The 19,988-nt window shown below is 42.5% G+C and overlaps 1 protein-coding gene across 1 annotated transcript; it reads right to left on the bottom strand.

Annotated features, from left to right (window-relative positions):
- LOC148047301 (zinc finger protein 215-like) lies at positions 1 to 8,745 on the bottom strand (the record flags this gene model as incomplete). The annotated part of the gene is made up of 3 exons (XM_087708035.1): positions 8,393 to 8,745; positions 2,636 to 2,765; positions 1 to 107 (listed from the first exon to the last, which is right to left on the bottom strand). Coding segments are annotated over exons 1-3 (555 nt in total), but the record flags the coding sequence as incomplete, so codon positions are not given.
- Positions 8,746 to 19,988: the final 11,243 nt, after the last annotated feature.

Here is a 19,988-nt window from a genome sequence, read left to right as displayed (position 1 = left end):
CTCATGGCCTTCTGCTTCCATCTGAATTGCAGACTTCTCCATTCCTTCTCCATCATTGAACTCTTGGAATAGTACACAGGAATCTTGACTTTCCTGCCCATTATCATCTTCAAAGGAAAAGAAAAATGAAAATGGTAGCAGTATTAGTAATAAAGATCAAGTTGTAGGAATTCATATATACATACATATATATGTGTGTGTGTATGTGTGTGTGCGCGCGCACAAACATCACCCAAAATCAGCTTTGAGTTAAGGAATAATCCATATTATGAAGTAACCTAAGATACATTGGAGCAGGCTAATTGTAGCAGAGACCTATTAGAATGCAAAGTCCTTTTCCCCTCTATCTAAACGAATTTCCCAGTGCTATTCATTTTCTCTTGCCAAAATACATAGCTGCAGAGAGAAAAAACAGGAGTCGTTCTATTAACCCTCAACACAATGTTTCCAATGGGATAATAGCATCATTTAGCCCTGTGAGGATGAAATATTTGTTGAAACTACAGAAATTTTGGTGGGCGTGATCATGCAATATTGAAATTCAACATTATGCAAGTACAAGCAATAGAATAAAGTCAAACTAGAGTCTTGGACTTTAAGATAGCTAATTTCAATAAACATAGAGCTCAGGAAGGATTCCATGGATCAGAATCCTCAAGGGCAAAACAATTCAAGAAGCTTAGGAAATTTTGAAAAGTGAGATTATAAAAGCCCAGTCTAGTACAGTACAAATGAAGAAGAAAAATAACAGCCCTCAAAAAAAGCATGGCTGCAGAAGAACTCTCTGACAAATTGAAAGACAAAAAGGGCAAGTACAAAAATTGGAAAGAGGGGCACAATACCAGCAGAATATCTGCAAATAGTCTGAGCCTGCAAAGATGAAGTGAGGAAAGCAAATATTCACAATGAACAAAGGCTAACCTATCAAAAACAGCACTACAAAAACAGATTAGGAACACAAGTTAAAATAGAGAAGAAAATAGTAATGACTTTGATTCTGGAAAAGATAATCAAGCAATGAATCAGCAATTCAGATCAATCCAGAGCTCTTTTATGTGCTACAGAGAGCTTTCCAGAAGCATCTGAAGGCAAAACAGAAGCCAAGGGTTCCATGTGCATCAATCCGAAGACCATTTCTCAGCTGCAGAGAGCTTTCCGGAAAACTCTGATGGTGAAGCAGAAGCCGCGGAGGATGTGGGGGATGCACGCATGAATCCGGACCTCGTTTCTTGGCTGAAGAGGGCTTTTGGAAGGCTCTGACAGTGAAATGGAAGCCAGGGGTGATGCATGCAAGTGGCAGTAAGCAGCCATAGGAGAAGTGAGCCTGCAAGGCGAGACAGGTGTGCGTATGTGAGGCCTAGCAAGTAAGGCAGCTCCACCCTCCATCCCCACTGTAGCTTAATTTTTACCTCTGTGCCTCATCCCACACCCTGCAAGATTAGGGCTAATTTTGGGGTTAGGGCTTAATTTTAGCACATGCATTCAAAAACATGATAGAGCTTCTTTTTGGCTGGGTCATATTTTCGGGAAAACATGGTAGAAGACCCTTTCAACTCTTGTTATTCTATTCTATTCTGGACTTTGTATGTCAAAAATTCAGAAAATGCTTGACCTTGCTTATGAAACATATATGCCCTCCCACCCACCCCCATCAAAAGAGAAACAATTCACCTCTCTCCCATCTAGGCCACCCTGAACAGGGGTACTCAATAGCAGCACCAAGGCTGGGCTTGAAGTAGAGGCCTGGGTCCAAACTTCTGCCCTACTCCTATCATTTTCACTCAAAAGGGCTGCCTTGCATCATCCCACAATGTATGCAATAGCAATAGCAGTTAGACTTCTATACCGCTTCCTAGGGCTTTCAGCCCTCTCTAAGCGGTTTACAGAGTCAGCATATATTGCCCCCAACAACAATCCGGGTCCTCATTTTACCCACCTCGGAAGGATGGAAGGCTGAGTCAACCCTGAGCCGGTGAGATTTGAACAGCCGAACTGCAGAACTGCAGTCAGCTGAAGTAGCCTGCAGTGCTGCATTTAACCACTGCAATGCTTGGGGAATGGTGTGATTGCCCTGGAGCCTGGTGCTCCCTGGATGGCTGGCGTGTTCCCCAAATTTTGTGGCATGCCATCTTTGACACATGAGTCATAGAGTCACTATCACTGACTTTAGCCCCTAATCCCAAGATTCAAGATAGACATGAAAGAAAAGCCAAGAGCCAGAAGACCTGACAATTCGTCTTAGCAGAGATAGGGAAGCATCTGGGCTGAAAAAGCTGAAATCAGTGTGAGGTTGAGTTTCTCTTCAAATCAAGAAGCTGATTTGTCACTGATAAGTTAAAATAACCTAAGTCACGGGTGTCAAACTCGACATGTCACGTTGCCGTCACATGACATTTCACTATGTTTTTCCCCCTTGTGGAGCTGGGTGGGCGGAGTCTACATGATGTATCCGGCCCGTGGGCCGCCAGTTTGATTTAACTAAAGAACCACTGACTTCTTTCCTTCCTCAGACATTCTCTATTCCTTCTCTATCTTGAGGAGTTTGACACCTGGTTGGAGTTTTTTTAAAAAAATAAGAAATAACTGATGGCATCTAACTCCGGAACATCTTCCCATTCTGAGTAGCAACCCTTACCCAGAGAGGCCAAGTTCCTATGATTTTCCAGCATGACTTCCCAATGTAGAAATTTTTGGTCAGGATCCAACAGAGACCACTCCTCCTTGGAAAAATTCACAGCTACCTCCTTGAACGTCACAAGGCCCCCCTGAACATGGAAAAAAAGGCCAAGGAGAATTTGCTAGATGTGTTCCAATTGTTCACAAATTCCTAAAGTACAGTTATGCACCAAGTTGAACGGCTGTGCTTGGTTGGATTCCAAAGTTTAGGTGAGGAAATAAACAGAACTGAAAACCTTTGATATTGAAGGAATATTTGGGGCAGCGTTATCAACTTGACTGATTCTGCAGAACTTTCAGTGCCTTTCAGTAAAGTAATCCCATTTTTTTTCTCCCGCTGGCTGAACGGGAGAAAAAAAGAAAAATAAAATTCCATGGGAAGGGAACTTCTCAGCCTTTGCAAAGCTGGATTGTTTCTTGGTCAAATCTAGGTGGAAAACAGATTAGAAATTACTCTGCCAGCTAAAAGTTCCTTGATTATGTGCTCTGTCTGGCCATTCTCTTTGGATTATAATAGACTTATATACCGCTTCACAGTGCTTTTACAGCCCTCTCTAAGCGGTTTATAGTTAGCATAATTTTCCCCAACAATCTGAGTCCTCATTTTACCCACCTCGGAAAGACGGAAGGCTGAATCAACATTGAGCCGGTGGGATTTGAACTGCCGAACTGCAGCTGGCAGTCAGCTGAAGAAGCCTGCAATACTGTACTCTAACGACTGCGCCACCTCGGCTCTTCCAGTAGTACGGTTTATCTTTTAGTCTGATTCGCCCTTTTAAACTACTGGTTATAAAAAAGGCTTTTTAAAAATGATAATGTGGCAATGTGAATTTTAATTATTTTTTATTACCCTTGCACAATTCTGAGTAAAAAAAAAGATAAAAAATAAAGAGTCTTTGTTTAGCTATTGCTGCCTTGGAGTAGAATAGAATAGCAGAGTTGGAAGGGACCTTGGAGGTCTTCTAGTCCAACCCCCTGCCTAGGCAGGAAACCGTATACCATTTCAGACAAATGGCTATCTAACATCTTCTTAAAGACTTCCAGTGTTGGAGAATTCACAACTTCTGGAGGCAACTTCTGTTCCACTGATTAATTGTTCTAACTGTCAGGAAATTTCTCCTCAGTTCTAAGTTGCTTCTCTCCTTGATTAGTTTCCACCCATTGCTTCTTGTTCTATCCTCAGGTGCTTTGGAGAATAGCTTGACTCCCTCTTCTTTGTTGCAACCCCTAAGATATTGGAACACTGCTATCATGTCTCCCCTAGTCCTTCTTTCTCTAAAACTAGACATACCCAGTTCCTGCAAGCGTTCTTCCTATGTTTTAGTCTCCAGTCCCCTAATCATCTTTGTTGCTCTTCTCTGCACTCTTTCTAGAGTCTCCACATCTTTTCTACATCGTGGAGACCAAAACTGGATGTAGTATTCCAAGTGTGGACTTACCAAGGCATTATAAAGTGGTATTAACCCTTCATGTGATCTTGATTCTATCCCTCTGTTCATGCAGCCTAGAACTGTGTTGGCTTTTTTGGCAGCTGCTGCACACTGCTGGCTCCTATTTAAATGATTGTCCACTAGGACTCCAAGATCCCTTTCACAGTTACTACTGTTGAGCAAGGTACCACCTATACTCTACCTGTGCATTTTGTTTTTCTTGCCTAAATGTAGAACCTTACTTTTGTATATTTATTCCTGTTTCTTGAAGGACTATTTTTCTCAAAAAAAAAAAAATTACTTCTTATAAACTCATATTTGGAAGCGTACCCAGCAGAACATGTTAGCTAGACGTCTTTCAAAAATATTCACTAAACAGATTCTGAGGGTAGAAATGACAAACCAAAAGGAGTCTTCAGGGGAAGCTAACCTAGTTGAGGGCAACTTGAAACCACTATTCTTTTTTTCTATTTTGCTTAAGAACCCAAAACAATTTAGCACAAACAAGGGAAGAAAAACTGAAGGGGAGACTGCTTTGCATGCCAATTTCATCTTCTGAAGGAAAAACAAGTCTTACTTGTTTACTTCCCCAACTTACTTGATTTGAAGGCCCAACTACAGTTCCGGCTCCGTCATACAGACCAGAAAACTTCATTCTGTGTTTCCCTGCGTGGAAAACAGAATTTTAAAATGCATAATTAACAAAAGAGGAGGAGGTTATTCCCCAGAAGAGATAGCAAAGATGAGAGCATTGGGATCTCTCTGGGTGATGGGGGAGCCTTCAGTTACCTCCCGAGATGTCCCGACTTTGATCTTCTTGAGGGATCCTCCAGAGAAACAGCTCCTGAGGGGCACTGAATGGAATCCTCTTTCCCGCAGGGTCTCTGATCTCCGCAGGGAAGGACTTTAAACAGAAGAAAAAAGAACCAACAGACATCACAGAACACAAGGAGAGAAGAACTGAGGAGAAATTTCCTGACAGTTAGAACAATTAATCAGTGGAACAGCTTCCCTCCAGAAGTTGTGAATGCCCCAACACTGGAAGTCTTTAAGAAGATGTTGGATAGCCATTTGTCTGAAACGGTATAGGGGGTTGGACTAGAGGACCTCCAAGGTCCCTTCCAACTCTGCTATTGTATTGTAATGTTGCTGCTGCTTTTCCGTAACAAGATTTATAATGTACTCTTCTTTAATTTTAACAATGGAAAACTGTTGACTCCAATTATGCACATTCTTGAGAAGGGATATGCAATAGAAAGAATCAGTGTAGTCTTAAACTAAAATGGACTCACTTGTGTCTATTAAAATTTGGTTGAAATGGGAATAAATATTGATTGGTGGCCGTACTTTCAAATACAAAATAAATACAAATCAGATCTAGCACAATTTGGCTTTCAGGACAAGGACCAGGAATTGGATAAAATCTTAATAGGACCAGACGAGAAATTAATCTAGAAAATATATAATTGCTTGCTGATCCGAAAAATGGAAGCAGAAAGAGTAAAAGAAGTCATGGTAACCTGGGCCCAGAATATCGGCCACACAATTGACCTGGATGACTGGGAAAGGGTATGGGAGTGGAATATGAAATTAACGAAGTCGACGGCCTATAAAGAAAATATATACAAAATGTTCTACCGCTGGCATCTCCCTCCGAGAAGACTGGCAAAAAATTTCCTCAAAATTATCGGCCAAATGCTGGAAATGCAAAACAACACTGGGCACGTACTACCACATGTGGTGGATGTGTCCGGTGGCTAAGACATATTGGAAGCGAACGCTAAGATGGCTGAATGAAATCATGTCAATTAAATTAAGTCTTAAGCCAGAAATGTTTCTATTAGGGATAACAGATCAAAAATTAGGTAAAACCAATCAATACCTTCTCGTCCACATCTTGACGGTGGCAAGGATCGCTTACGTGCAGTGCTGGAAGAGTGAAAATGCCCCCACTAGCACAATGGTGATGAATAAAATCTTAGAATTAGCGGAAATGAACAGATTGACAATGTGGATTAACGAAAAAGAAGACACAGACTTTTACAAAGTCTGGGAGAAATTATACAAATGGCTTGATGAGACAGTGAGGATTCAGATATAAAAGGAGATAGCTGACTAACTTAAAATGATCTAAGCAACATCTCAAATAAACAATACACAAAGACAGAGGGACAAATGAGAGTAGAAATGTATTAGAGGTGAGAATTCACCGTTGAGTAACACCATTAGACCACAACATTGGAAAAACTTGAAAAGCTGATAGGAAATCCGTTATAACTACCTGCATGGAATTAGCAACCTAGTCTTATACTAGGTAAGGCGAGATGAGCTATGGGAGATGAAAATATGTAAAGAGCTTTATCTATTTTTGTATCTTGTATTTTGTAAATCTTGCCTTTTTTTATATAACTTTCAAATAAGGAAAAAAAAAAGAGAGAACCAGGTCATCCCCTGAAGAGAATATGTAAACACAACAACGGATAGAGTGGATGGAGGGGGGAGTAGAAGGAAAGATAGGAAGGAGAGGAGAAAGGAGAGGAATAGGAGAAAGGGAAAGGCAGAGAAAGAATGGGAGGGAATGTAAGAGTAGGAAAGAGGGGAGGAATGGGAAGAAGAGGGGAAGGGTAAACGGGAGGAAGGGGAAGGAGAGAAGGGAAAGGAGAGGAGGAAGGAAGGAAGGAAGGAGAGAAGAAAGAGAAAAAAGGGGGTAGGAAGGAGGGAGGGAAGGAAGGAGGGATGCAAGGAGGGAAGGAAGGAGGGAAGGAGAGAAGAAAGGAGAGAAGGAAGGGGGGAAGGAGGAAAGGAAGGGGGAAAGGAAGGAGAGAAGGAGAGAAGAAAGGAGGGAAGGAAGGAAGGAGGGAAGGAAGGAGGGAAGGAGAGAAGGGGGAAGGAGGGAGAGAAGAAACGAGGGAAGGAAAGAGGGAGGGAGGGAAGAAGAAGTAGGACCGTTGTAAGATAAGATGGATCTATGGAATGGTAAGAAAGCAATCTTCAAGTATATTGTCAACTGTAGGGAAAAAATTGTTATAAATACATATTATTAATAACAGTTATGAGATCATATAATTGTGAATGTATATATGAAATTGATAAAATAAAATAAAAATTTTAAAAAATTTGGAAACTGTTGGGAGGGGAAAGTGCTCTACATGGGGCTGCCCCTGAAGAGTACTTGAAGACTGCAGTTGGTCCAGAATGCAGCCACGCAAGCGATAATGGGTGTACCTAGATACACCCATGTATTGTAAGCCGCCCTGAGTCCCCTCAGGGAAAAGGGCGGCCTATAAATCATAATAAACTACAAACTACACCTATCCTCCGTGAGCTGCACTGGCTTTCCATTGGTCTCTGGACACGCTTCAAGGTGCTAGTCGTTACTTTTAAAGCCCTACATGGTTTAGGACCTGGCTACCTGAGAGACCGCCTCCTGCCATTTACCTCCCAAAGACCGATTAGATCACACAGATTGGGCCTCCTCCGGGTACCATCGGCGGGTCAATGTCGGCTGGCGACCCCACCGGGGGAGAGCCTTCTCTGTTGCTGCCCCGGCCCTATGGAATGATCTCCCCGCAGAGATCCGGACCCTCACTACTCTTCCGGCCTTCCATAAAGCCACTAAGACCTGGCTGTTCCGGCAGGCCTGAGGCTGTTGATCAGCATCCAGCCCCATTTTAAGTGCATATATGTTGTGTTTTTAAAAAATGATTATACTTCTATTTTTAATTTTAATTCCCTTGTTTGTCTGTAAGCCGCCCAGAGTCCCGTGGGAGTGGGCGGCATACAAATACCAATAAACTGGAAACTGTATTGTATTGTATTGGACATAAAATGGATTCACACTTCAAAGCCCCCAATATCTATCAGTGAGGATGAGCGAGAAAACAATGGAACAAAGTCCTGCAAGAATTGGTGGGACATCATCAGGTACTATAATACAATACAATACAATAGCAGAGTTGGAAGGGACCTTGGAGGTCTTCTAGTCCAACCCCCTGCCTGAGCAGGAAACCCTATACCCTTTCAGACAAATGGCTATCCAACATCTTCTTAAAGACTTCCAGTGTTGGGGCATCCACAACTTCTGGAGGCAACTTCTGTTCCACTGGTTAATTGTTCTCACTGTCAGGAAATTCCTCCTCAGTTCGAAGTTGCTTCTCTCCTTGATTAGTTTCCACCCATTGCTTCTTGTTGTCAGAAGTTCTATGAATGTCAGAAGTTTGGGAAGGAGGGGTGAATAATTCAAACACATTCTTTATTCCTTTTTTGAGCTCCCTAAAGTGTCTCACCTGCAACTCAACCTGCTCTTTCTTCTCCTCTGCCTGGCTTAGGAGGAAGCCTTCAGCCAGGGCCACCGCCTGGGAGCTGGACTCTGCTCCACACTCCCGCACCCAGCTCTCCATCTCTGGGGGAAGGATAGCCAGGAGCTGCTCCAGAACCACCAGGTCCAGCATCTGGGCTTTGGTGTGCTTTTCTGGTCTCAGCCATCGCCTACAAAAGTTGTGGAGCTTGCTGCAAAGTCCTCGGGGACCTTCAGCCTCCTGGTATTGGAGGCTCCTGAAGTTCCAGGCTTCAGTGTTTGACCGCATGGTGGTTTCCTCCATCATGCATGCAATCCGGGACTGAGCCCAGAGGAGCGCTGGACACGCGTCTCTCTCTTTGCATGGGAAGAGCCCCCACCCACCATCACGTCTGGACCCGTCCTTGCAAATCTCTCCTGCAGCCTTTTCAGCACCTGCGGAGTCCCAACGGTTTAAAGAGAGCGAGCGCTGCGTTCTAGAGAGGAAAAGGCTCGAGGATGCCCCTCCGTTCGCAGCCTCCTCTGGAAAGCCAGCCGAAACGTTCGCCCTCTAGTGGCCCAAAGGGGAAGCGCCTGTTCCTTTCTCACATCCGACGGCGCGCCCTGGTGCAAACTGAACCATCTGGATCGGAATAGACCAGGGAGAGAAAGAAAGGGAGATTTTTTCAATGGGGAAAAGGAGCGAAGGACACTGTTCTGTCTCTTTCTTTTCTTGTTTTTTTTTTTTAAATGCTGAAGCTCATCTGAATTGGCTTAAAGGACTCCCCTGGGAGGTCCCATTCCCGTTCTGGAATTCTAGAATAGAGCAGTGTTTCCCAATCTTGGCAACTTGAAGATGTCCGGACTTCAACTCCCAGAATTCCCCAGCCAGCGAATGCTGGCTGGGGAATTCTGGGAGTTGAAGTCTGGACATCTTCAAGTTGCCAAGGTTGGGAAACACTGGAATAGAGTTGGAAGGGAGATCTTCTAGTCCAACCCACTGCTCAAGCAGGAGACCTTCTACCATTTCAGATAAGTTACTATCCAGTCTCTTCTTAAAAAACCTCCAGTGGTGAAGCACCCACAACTTCTGGAGGGAAGCTGTTCCTCCGATTAATTGTCCTCACTGGCAGGAATTTTCTCCTCAATTCAAGGTTGCTTCTCTCCTTGATTATTATTTTCCATACATCAATTCTTGCCCTCAGGTGCATTGGGGAATAATTTGAGCTCCTCTTCTTTGTGATAACCCTTCAAATATTGGAATAGTGCTATCATGTCTCCCCTTGTCCTTCTTCTCTCTAGAATAGCAAAACCCAAACCCTCAACTGTTCTTCATGTTTTAGTCTCCAAGCCTTTCTCGCCATCCTAGTTGCTCTTCTCTGCACTTTTCCCAATGTCCCTTTTATAATGGGAGGACCAAAACTGGATGCAGTATTCTAGGTGTGGTCTTAGAAGGTTTTAAAAAGATGGCTTGCAAGCGCTCCGTGGCCAGATCTGGTACAGATTTAGTACTATATTTAGGCAAGAAAAGCAAAATGCACAGGTACAGTACATGTGGTACCTCACTCAATAGTAGTAACTGTCAGAGGGATCGTGGAGTCTTAGTGGACAATCATTTAAATATGAGCCAGCAGTGTGCTGCAACCTCCACCCCCCCCCAAAAAGCCAACACAGTTCTAGGTTGCATAAACAGAAGGATAGAATCACATGAAGGGGTAATACCACTTTTTACGGCCTTGGTAAGGCCACACTTGGAATAATGCATCCAGTTTTGGTCGCCACAATGTGAAAAAAAATGTTGAGACCCTAGAAAGAATGCAGGTATCTTTGTTGCTCTTCTCTGCATTCTTTTTAGGAGACTGGACGCTAAAACATATGAAGGACGGTTGCTGGAAACGAGGTGACACAGTGGTTAGAGTGCAGTACTGCAGGCTACTTCAGCTGATTGCTAGCTGCAGTTCAGCAGTTCAAATCTCACCGGCTCAAGGTTGACTCAACCTTCCATCCTTCCAAGGTGGGTAAAATGAAGAACCAGATTGTTGGGGGCAACATGCTGACTCTACTTCTATTCACTGTTCCCTCTAAGGTGCGCGCGTGCGTGGCCGCGCACGTCGCTAGAAACCTCCGCGCAGAGCTTTCTAACTGCCGCGCAGAGCTTTCTACCAAAGCAAACGTGGAGAAGTCCTTTGCAGGCAGCTAGAACTGGCCGCCTGCAAAGGACCTCCCCAGACTTGTTTTGATGAGCCGCCAGTCCTCTTGCTTCTTCTCCTTCACCAGCAAAGCTCCCGCAGTGGTGCCTCTCTCTCCACGCGGAGCACCTGAGCTGGCCCCCGCGTTATCCCTCCCCCTTCCTCCTCTGCCGTGCTTTTGAGGCCGCGGGAGCTAGTAGGAAAGCGGCGGAGGTGGAGGCGATGGCAGGGATAACCCAGAGCCCAGCTGAGGTGCTCCGAGCGGAGAGGGAGGCACCACCGCCGCTGCTTTGCCGGTGAAGGAGAAGGAGCAAGAGGACTGGCGGCTTTGAAATGGTCCCGCCGGCTGCAGATTTGATTCAGCGTAAGCAGGGGCCGAACACATGCTGAGCTGACTTTGCGCAGTGAGGCGGAGTAATTCAACCCCCCCCAAAGAACACGTGTCTCTGTGTGTGTGTGTGTGTGTGTGTGTGTGTGTGAGAGAGAGAGAGAGAGAGAGAGAGAGTTGGATCGAAATTGGTGGCCAAAGGAGTGGAGGGAGGGAAGGAAGGAAGGAAGGAAGGAAGGAAGGAAGGAAGGAAGCCCTGCCCCCTGTGAAAAAAACTGAAGATGGAGCAGTGAATGAATAAGCCATAAAAGCAACAAACAGTTAATGCGTAAGTAAGCTGAGGAGGAAGTTCTTAACTAAGGAGCAATATTAGAAAGAAATATAAAAAGCTCAATATGCCAAAACACTTATTTTAGTCTTCATTTAATTACTTGTATTGTAGTCTGATGTAACATCTTTTTAAAGTTAACGTTAGTTAGAAAGATAGGGTACAAAACTTAAATAATAATAAAAATTTTACATTCATTTTGAAAAATAAATGCAATACTTGATTAATTTCATATCTTTATTTAAAATAGTTTTGGCATGGCATATCATTTTATTGACTCAGTTGGAAATGATGTGGGTGTTGTATCTGATTCTGAGGCATATATATTCTTAAGTAACATAACATATAGCATATTGTCCAAACTTGCTAGACTATTTAATTGATCTTATTACTTTAAAGGGGGAGAGTTTCATGATAAATTATTTTATTACATTTATGTTGTATTTATATATTATATTTATTACATTTATATTCCACATTATATATTTGTATTGTTATTTTAGTGTTTATTGTCAATTTTGATAGATATATTGATATATCAATACTGATTTTAATCATACTAAATAACAATTACTGCTATTATTTATCAGCATTAAATATTTACATTTTTAATATCGAGTTAGTCATATTTTAGAATAATAGGATTATCTTTTAATAGGATAATTGGCAAAATCTAATTCAAATGTGATGGGTTGCATTCCAAAGGAATGTGAGAGGACAGGTTGCCTGCAAAATGCCAGGACCCAGGACCTGTTGGTGCCATGTCTCTCTCTAGCCAGTCTAATGATCTAAAAGCTGAGCAGAAGTCTTTTTTTTTTTCAGGGTGAGCGGAAAAGTATAGTGTTTGAGTAGCACATTTTCATGCCTGGCATTCATCAGGCTGAAACCTCGCTCACAATTGGTGCTTGGCGCTTGGAATGTTGCGCAAATGTCCAGCAGACGAGACAGAAGTTCAAACTGTTGCTCTCTTAGGTGCTCAGGCATGAAACTGTGCCGCTCAAACACTATACTTTTCCGCTCACCCTGAAAAAAAATTAGAGGGAACATTGCTTCTATTCTATTCTATTCTATTCTATTCTATTCTATTCTATTCTATTCTATTCTATTCTAAATAAGTGAACTGTTTCAGTAATTTATAAGAAATGCTAAAGAGAAATAGGGGTCTAAAATCTTCCACAGATTTTCCCTTCACCAGTTTTTTGTTCTTTTGAGCATTGTACCCAGTCTCTCTGTTCACTGAATATCATTGTAAAATTGTGTGAACCACAGAATAACGTATGGCCCACAGTGCTTCAAGAACTCAGGATGTACTTCAGAGGTGGGTTCTTACCAGTTCGCACCTATTTGGTAGAACCGGTTCGTCAAATCTACCAAACTGGTTAGAAGAGGTTCCACCAGTGGACCCGGAAAGCAGGCCACACCTACAGAAGAGGTTCCAAAAATTTTTGAAACCCACCACTGATGTACTTCATCTAAGCTAGCTGCCTTCCCTGATTTTATCATTCATTTTAGACTCATTTTAAAGAGTATTAAAACGCTGGTTGAGGAAATTTGTATGTATCGTAGCAGTCACTACACTGCTTTCAAACATATATATTGAAGTACACAGTGGTGAAATTCATTTTTTTAAACTACTGGTTCTGTGGGCATGGTTTGGTGGGTGTGGCTTGGTGGGCATGGCAGGGGAAGAATACTGCAAAATCTCCATTCCCATCCCATTGGGGCCAGCCACAGGTGGCTTGCCGGTTCTCCGAACTACTCAAAATTTACGCTACCGGTTCTCCAGAACCTGTCAGAACCTGCTGGATTTCACCCCTGGAAGTACATCTAGATGGCCAAATTAGTCAGAAGTATGGATTAAATAACAATCTGCCACCAAGTTCTGGGCAGGCTCCACTACTTTTTAATATTTACACATCCGTTTTACCAGGCAATGCTGCAAGAAAGTTCATATACACTGATGGCATTGTGCTGATAAAGCAATCTGAAGATTTCAATACTGGAAAAGCCCTTGAAAACGATTTAAAGGAAATTGATACGTTTTTCTGAAGTTTGGAGAAAACCCAGTATCAGCAAAACGGAGGTCACCTGTTTTCACCTGAACAAACAAGCTAACTATATACTAAAGCTAAAGTGGTGGGTTGCTACTGGTTCCTGCTGAATTGGTAGTTCGGAGCACTGGTTGACCCCGTCCATCCACCCCGACGCTATCCGGTCCTAAATATCTCACTTTCTGGCTCACTCGCGCCGACGCAGCCCAGCTGATTTGGGCACCTTGCCCATTCTATTAACCATGCCCGGCCTAGCAAGTGTATACGAAGCTTCCCCCATCGGAAAAGCCTTGTTTTTGGTGCTGCATGTGAGCTCACATCTTCAGCGAACCAGTTGTTAAAGTATGTGCAGCCCACCTCTGCAGGGTTGTCAAACTGGCAGCTTCAGGGCCAGATGTGTCACATGCAAGCGATGCCCACTCCACCTCCGCACAGGGTAAATGTCGTGATATGTCACATGACAGCAACGTGCTGTCATTCTATACACCAAGCATGGAATTTGGGAACCAGCTGCTGAAGTTTAATTCATCACTATGCTGTGTATTTTTAAAATATCTGATGTTTATTTTACATAAAATAAGACATTTTATATGCTTTTGTGGGTTTTTAATGCGTTAACACTGCATTCTGTTACACCATATGAAATACGTACGTACATACATACCAGTGATGGGATTCAGCCAGCTCGCACCTATCCGGGAGAACCGGTTGTTAACTTTCTAAGCAGTTCGGAGAACCGGTTGTTGGAAGAAACCTCATTTGGTTTTTTTCCACTTTACAGGGCTAATCCTGTAAGGAAGGCAGGAAGGAAGCATTCTGGTGTTGTTTGTAGCCTAATCTTTATTGCCCTGCTTACAGAAACTGCCTCTTCGGGAGATATTTTTTCTGAGGTTCTATAAGTGAGTGGAGGTATTGAGCAAATGGATCATCAAGGTGGCGCAGTGGTTAAATGCAGCACTGCAGGCTACTGCTAGATCAGCAGTTCAGCAGTTCAAATCTCACCGGCTCAGGGTTGACTCAGCCTTCCATCCTTCCGAGGTGGGTAAAATGAGGACCCAGATTGTTGGGGGCAATATGCTGACTCTCTGTAAACCGCTTAGAGAGGGCTGAAAGCCCTATGAAGCGGTATATGTCTACTGCTATTGCTATTGCTAACCCTTATTACATCGTAACAACTAAGGTGAAGTGCCCATTGACATGAGTGATGTTGCATTGGCCACACCTACCAGGTCACGACCACTAAGCCACGCCTACCCAGCTGGTCATTAGGGCAGAGAACCGGTTGCTAAATTATTTGAATCCCACCACAGATACATACATAACATTCTCTGCATCTATATCACTTCTCCCGTGTGGATCCCTTTATGGACTGTGAAATGACTCCTCTGAGGAAAGATCTCTACATACACCATAAATTTATGCAGTTTCTCCTATGTGGATCCTTTCATAATAAATAAAATCAACCTTTCACCTAAAGCTCTTGCACATTCTTTGCATTTATATGGCTTATGAAATCTTTTACGGGAAGTAATAGCACATATTTTTTTTCTGAAGCTCTTTCTACACAATCTACATCTATGCAGTCCCACCCACACCCCCGGTGTGGACCCAATTTTGACTCACAAGGAAACTATTTTCACAGAAGCCCTTTCCACACTCTAAGCATTCTATGGTTTCTCCTTTGCATGTTTTTTTTCATGGATGGCAAGATCACAATTCCTCTGAAAGCTCTTTCCAGATTCCACACTTATATATGCCTTCTGCCAAGTATGGATCATTTCATGGGAAGTAGGGAAACTCTTTGTACTGGGGAGACATGATAGTAGTGCTCCAATATCTCAGGGGCTGCCATAAAGAAAAGCACCTGAGGGCAGGACAAGAAGCAATGGATGGAAACTAATCAAGGAGATAAGCAACCGAGAACGAAGGAGAAAATTCCTGACAGTTAGAAAAATTAATCAGTGGAACAACTTGTCTCTGGAAGTTGTGAATGCTCCAACACTGGAAGTTTTTAAGATGTTGGATAACCATTTGTCTGATGTGGTGTAGGGTTTCCTGCCTAGGCAGGGCATTGGACTAGAAGACCTCCAAGGTCCCTTCCAACCCTTTTATTCTATTCTATTCTATTCTATTCTATTCTACTCTACTCTATTCTGAGCCTTTCCACATTCCTTGCAACTATAAGGCTTCACTTATATGGGTATTTTTATGGGACATAAGGCGACTGCTATGAGCAACATTCTTTCCACACTCCATGCATTTATAAGGTTTTGCCACTGTGTGGATTTATGGGAAGCAAGAGAACTGCTTTGAGTAAATATCTTTCCTCACACTCTGCATTTAAACGGCTTCTCCTTTTATAAGAAGTAAGATGATTCCTATGAGCAAAAGTATGCGCACAATCTATGTATTTATGTTGTTTCTCCCATGTAGATACTTTTATGGGAAGTAAAGGAACACCTTCGACTGAAACTCCTTTCACACTCCAAATATTTATATGGGTTCTCCTTTGCGTGAATTCTTTTGTGGATGATCAGTTTCACAATTCAACCGAAAGCCCTTTCCATATTCCACACAATTATGTGACTCTGTGTGACTTCTATTATGTTTAGTAAATAGCTTCCAGTTTGTGTATCTGAGATGGAAATAAAATCCAAGAATTATAAGGTGATGGATATAATCATTGAACAAGAGATATTTTTTCTGAGGTTCTATAAGTGTGTGGAGGTATTGAGCAAATGGATCATCCATCTCCCTCTCTTTCTGTGCAAGTCTGTGTTTGTCCTTGTGTATTGCAGAATATGGAAGTTACTTCAATCAAGAATTTTAGGTACCCAAGAAAAGCATTTTAGAGCCTTTTTTCCCCACAAGGAAAAGCTTCCTTTTTTAGAACCTAGATCTACTTAATACCTACAAGCAGGATAGACACAACCTGCCAAACTCCAAGATAATAATAAACCAGGAAACTTCAGTTCACATTAAAAGAAATCCCTTGTCAGGGTGTCCTTTGGAAAAGAACCGAGTTTCCCTCTGACACCAGGCAGATTCACACAACCTGCCTGGGTCATCCAAGCGCTGGGCTGAGGCTCCCCCAATGTGGGCCAGGAAGGAGACAGCTGGAGGGGCGGCAAGTCGCCTTCTTGGCATCCCCGTTTTTTCTGTTGCTGCTGCTCTGGAGCTCCGCTTCCCCCTGCATGGAGGGAGCGGCTGGGAAGCATGGGACCTAGAGTTGAAGCCGGAGGAGGGCCGGGCGCGGGTCTCCCCCTCCCTTTGCACGGGAAGAGCCGCCCCCCCTCACCGGGGGCAGGTCTGGATCTCCGCCCGCTTCCTGCGGAGTCCCAGAGATTGAGGAGAGCGAGTAAGCGTTTATGACGTCACGCCTCCTCTGAAAAGCCAGCTGTGACGCTCGCCCTCTATTGGACCAATGGAGAAGCGTCTGGTGTTCCATTCTTGGCGGAGGGCGCCCTCTGTAGGATCCTGCGCGCAATACCAGGATTTCCACCCCCACCCCCCAAAAGGGCGGGAAAGAGGACGTCTTTGGGGATGGGGAGGGCAGGGGTGATGGACATGAGAGTGATAGGAAAGGTAGCCTCTCAAGAGAAAAATGGCAGTGTCTTCTGAGAGGAAATTTCTCCTGTCAGGAAAATCAGGAGATTTCTATACGTTTTTATTTCTTTAATTCAATATATACAGCTGCCATTCTCACATTTATGGCTCTTTGTGCGAAAGAATAACCGAGTGGCAGCTTGTGACATCGGAAGCAATGCTGAAAAGAAAGAAAGAAAAGAAATATCAAAAGAAAACCTTTCCAAAATGGGAGGAAAAAGCTCAAACTGGTGGAGCTTCCAAAAATTTTACCTCACGACGAGGCTCCTTGATGGAAAAATGAGGCAGGGAAAATGGCACCTCATTTGTGACTGGAGAAAATTGGGATTTATAAAATAAAGGGAAGAAAATGGGGAATTTTGAGAAAAAAAAATAGTTTCACTCAAGAAAATCGCTTAAGCATATTTACATAAATCCAAGATAGGTAGAGAGAAAAAGAAAACAAAAAATAAATATTAGAAATATCAAGATCTACTTCAGTGTCAATAGGGTATGGGGGGGGGATTATTAAAAATACCAAGATCTATTTCAGTGTAAATAGATAGGTACTATAGATTTGAAAATCTTCCATATATAAAATATAGAGATTATATAATCTATTGTTATTGAGACAAACCATAAAATTAATCCAAGCTTGATAAAAATTGTGGTTCCTGTTTATTTTAATTTTGTAATCTTCTCTAAGGTGTCAATCGAAGAGGCTTTATTAACCCACGATTCAGAGGCAAGTGTTCTTAATTTAGAAATCAATGGTTTATTAGATAATAGAATTGGATTAAAGAGTATTTATAAACATGCTGAAAAAAGGAGATAATTGGGAAAAGGTCACTTTTCTCCTCATATGAACATAAAATAATAAATTCCTGATTACTGGTAATCAAATTTAAAAACCAGCTAAGGACAGAAAATCAGTGCAATCGAAGACCGCAACAGTCAAACTTTCACCAAAATTATAAGTCAAGAATTCACTTTTCTTTCAAGAGTTATAGTTTTGAAAATTACATAAATTTTTTCTTATGGCCAAAGATCAACGTAAGAGTGGGGCACAGACTAGCATAAAAAGTTACATCCCATTACTAAAAGTCTTTTTAAAAAATCAAAAAGAATTAAAGATAATATTAAGGTGGTGTAGGAACCTTACTATAGGTATAAGGAGCCTGGCAAACTTCATTGCTCACAAAACAGCATTCTAGAAAGATGAACTCAAACCAGTTTATAGCACAGGTCATATTCTGACCAATTTTTAGTGCTGCTGTGCAGAACCTGGAGAGATTATATGCTTTAGCTTAGCAGGTTGGTATCTGGAAAGCTGCATGTGCTGTGTACCTTGGGTATTTATGCATTTATTCACGTGATCTTGATTCTATCCCTCTGTTTATGTAGCCTAGAATTGTGTTGGCTTTTTTGGCAGCTGCTGCACACTGCTGGCTCATATTTAAATGGTTGTCCACTAGGACTCCAAGATCCCTCACACAGATACTACTATTGAGCAAGGTACCACCTACACTGTACCTGTGCATTTTGTTTTTCTTGCTTAAATGTAGAACCTTACTCTTCACCATTGAATTTCATTTTATTAGATAGTGCCCAATATTCAAGTTTGTCAAGATCGTTCTATATCTTTAGCCTATCTTCTGGAGTGTTGGCTATTCCTGCCAGCTTGGTGTCATCTGCAAATTTGATGAGTTCCCCATTTGTTCCCTCATCCAAATCATTGATGAAGATGTTGAAGAGTACTGGGCCCAAAACAGAGCCTTCGGGTACTCCACTGCATACTTCCCTCCATGAAGATGCAGTTCCATTGAGGACTACACGTTGAGTGCGGTTGGTCAGCCAGTTATGAATCCATCTGGTGGTGATGCTGTCTAACCCACATTCTTCTACTTTATCTAGTAGTAGGTTATGGTCTACCTTACCATATGCTTACTGAAGTCCAACTAAACTATATTGCTAGCATTCCTTTGGTCCACTAATTTTGTCACATTATCAAAATATGCAATAAGATTAGTCTGGCATGATGTGTTTTTGACAAACCCATGTTGGCTTTTGGCTATTACTTTGTTTGCTTCTAGGTATTCGCTAATTCGTTGCTTATCTTTACCAGAATCTTTACTGGGATTGGGGTCAGGCTGATAGGTCTGTAGTTTCCTGGATCTCCCCCCCCCCCCTTTTGGGAACCACATCAGCTCTTTTCCAGTCCTCTGCTAGTTCTCCGGTGCTCCAGGATCTCTGAAAGATATAGTTCAGTGGTTCTGATATCTCATCTGCCAATTCCTTCAGAACCCTGGGGTGTAATCCATCTGGTCCTGGTGATTTGAACTCGTCTAAGGTAGACAGGTGCTTACTTACCATTTTCTTCCTTATTTCAACTTGTCTTAATCTGATTTTTGTGCTGCTGTTTTTGATAGGTTGGACTGTTTTATGCCTTTGTGTAAAGACAGATGCAAAACATGAGTTAAATAGTTCTGCTTTCTCCCTGTTGCTTGTCACCTTCTTGCCACTTTCTCCCAGCAATGGACCAATTGTTTCCTTTTTTCTTGTTTTTAACAATGCATTCAAGATAGTTCTCATCATTGTTGTGCTCTATTTCTGTAGAGAGGTAATTATTTCTTATATATAGTGCAAATCTGTTTGTGTGGTCCAGCCATCTTGATGAAACATAATCAATTTATTTACTATTTATTTTAAATAATGCTGGATAACATTGTCCTTTTTATCTCTCTTCTTATTTTTGTCAGGATTACCCATGTGTGCCACAGCAAAGCAGACTTTTGGCACCTTCGCACATAAAGTGTCTTTGCTGGGCATTTATAGGTCTTCTCACCACTGAGAAAGAAAGGAAATGAGTTGTATTTTCTAATTCAGGTTGTATTTTCTAACCCTATACTCCTTATGTGGGACGCAGTGCATCAGTGGCTAACATGCTGAGTTTGTCAATCAGAAAGTTCAGCGGTTCAGCAGTTTGAATCCCCATTACTTGTCCCAGCTTCTGCCAACCTAGCAGTTCGAAAGGACGTAAAAAACGCAAGTACAAAAATAGAGACCACCTTGGTGGGAAGGGAACAGTGTTCCGTGCACCTTTAGCATTTAGTCATGCCGGACAC

The sequence above is a fragment of the Thamnophis sirtalis genome, unplaced genomic scaffold (genome assembly GCF_051295495.1).
Source record: "Thamnophis sirtalis isolate CommonGarterSnake01/CBP01778 unplaced genomic scaffold, rThaSir2_p1.2 scaffold_3, whole genome shotgun sequence".
Classification (NCBI taxonomy): domain Eukaryota; kingdom Metazoa; phylum Chordata; class Lepidosauria; order Squamata; family Natricidae; genus Thamnophis; species Thamnophis sirtalis.
This window is presented reverse-complemented; position numbering and strand designations above follow the sequence as displayed.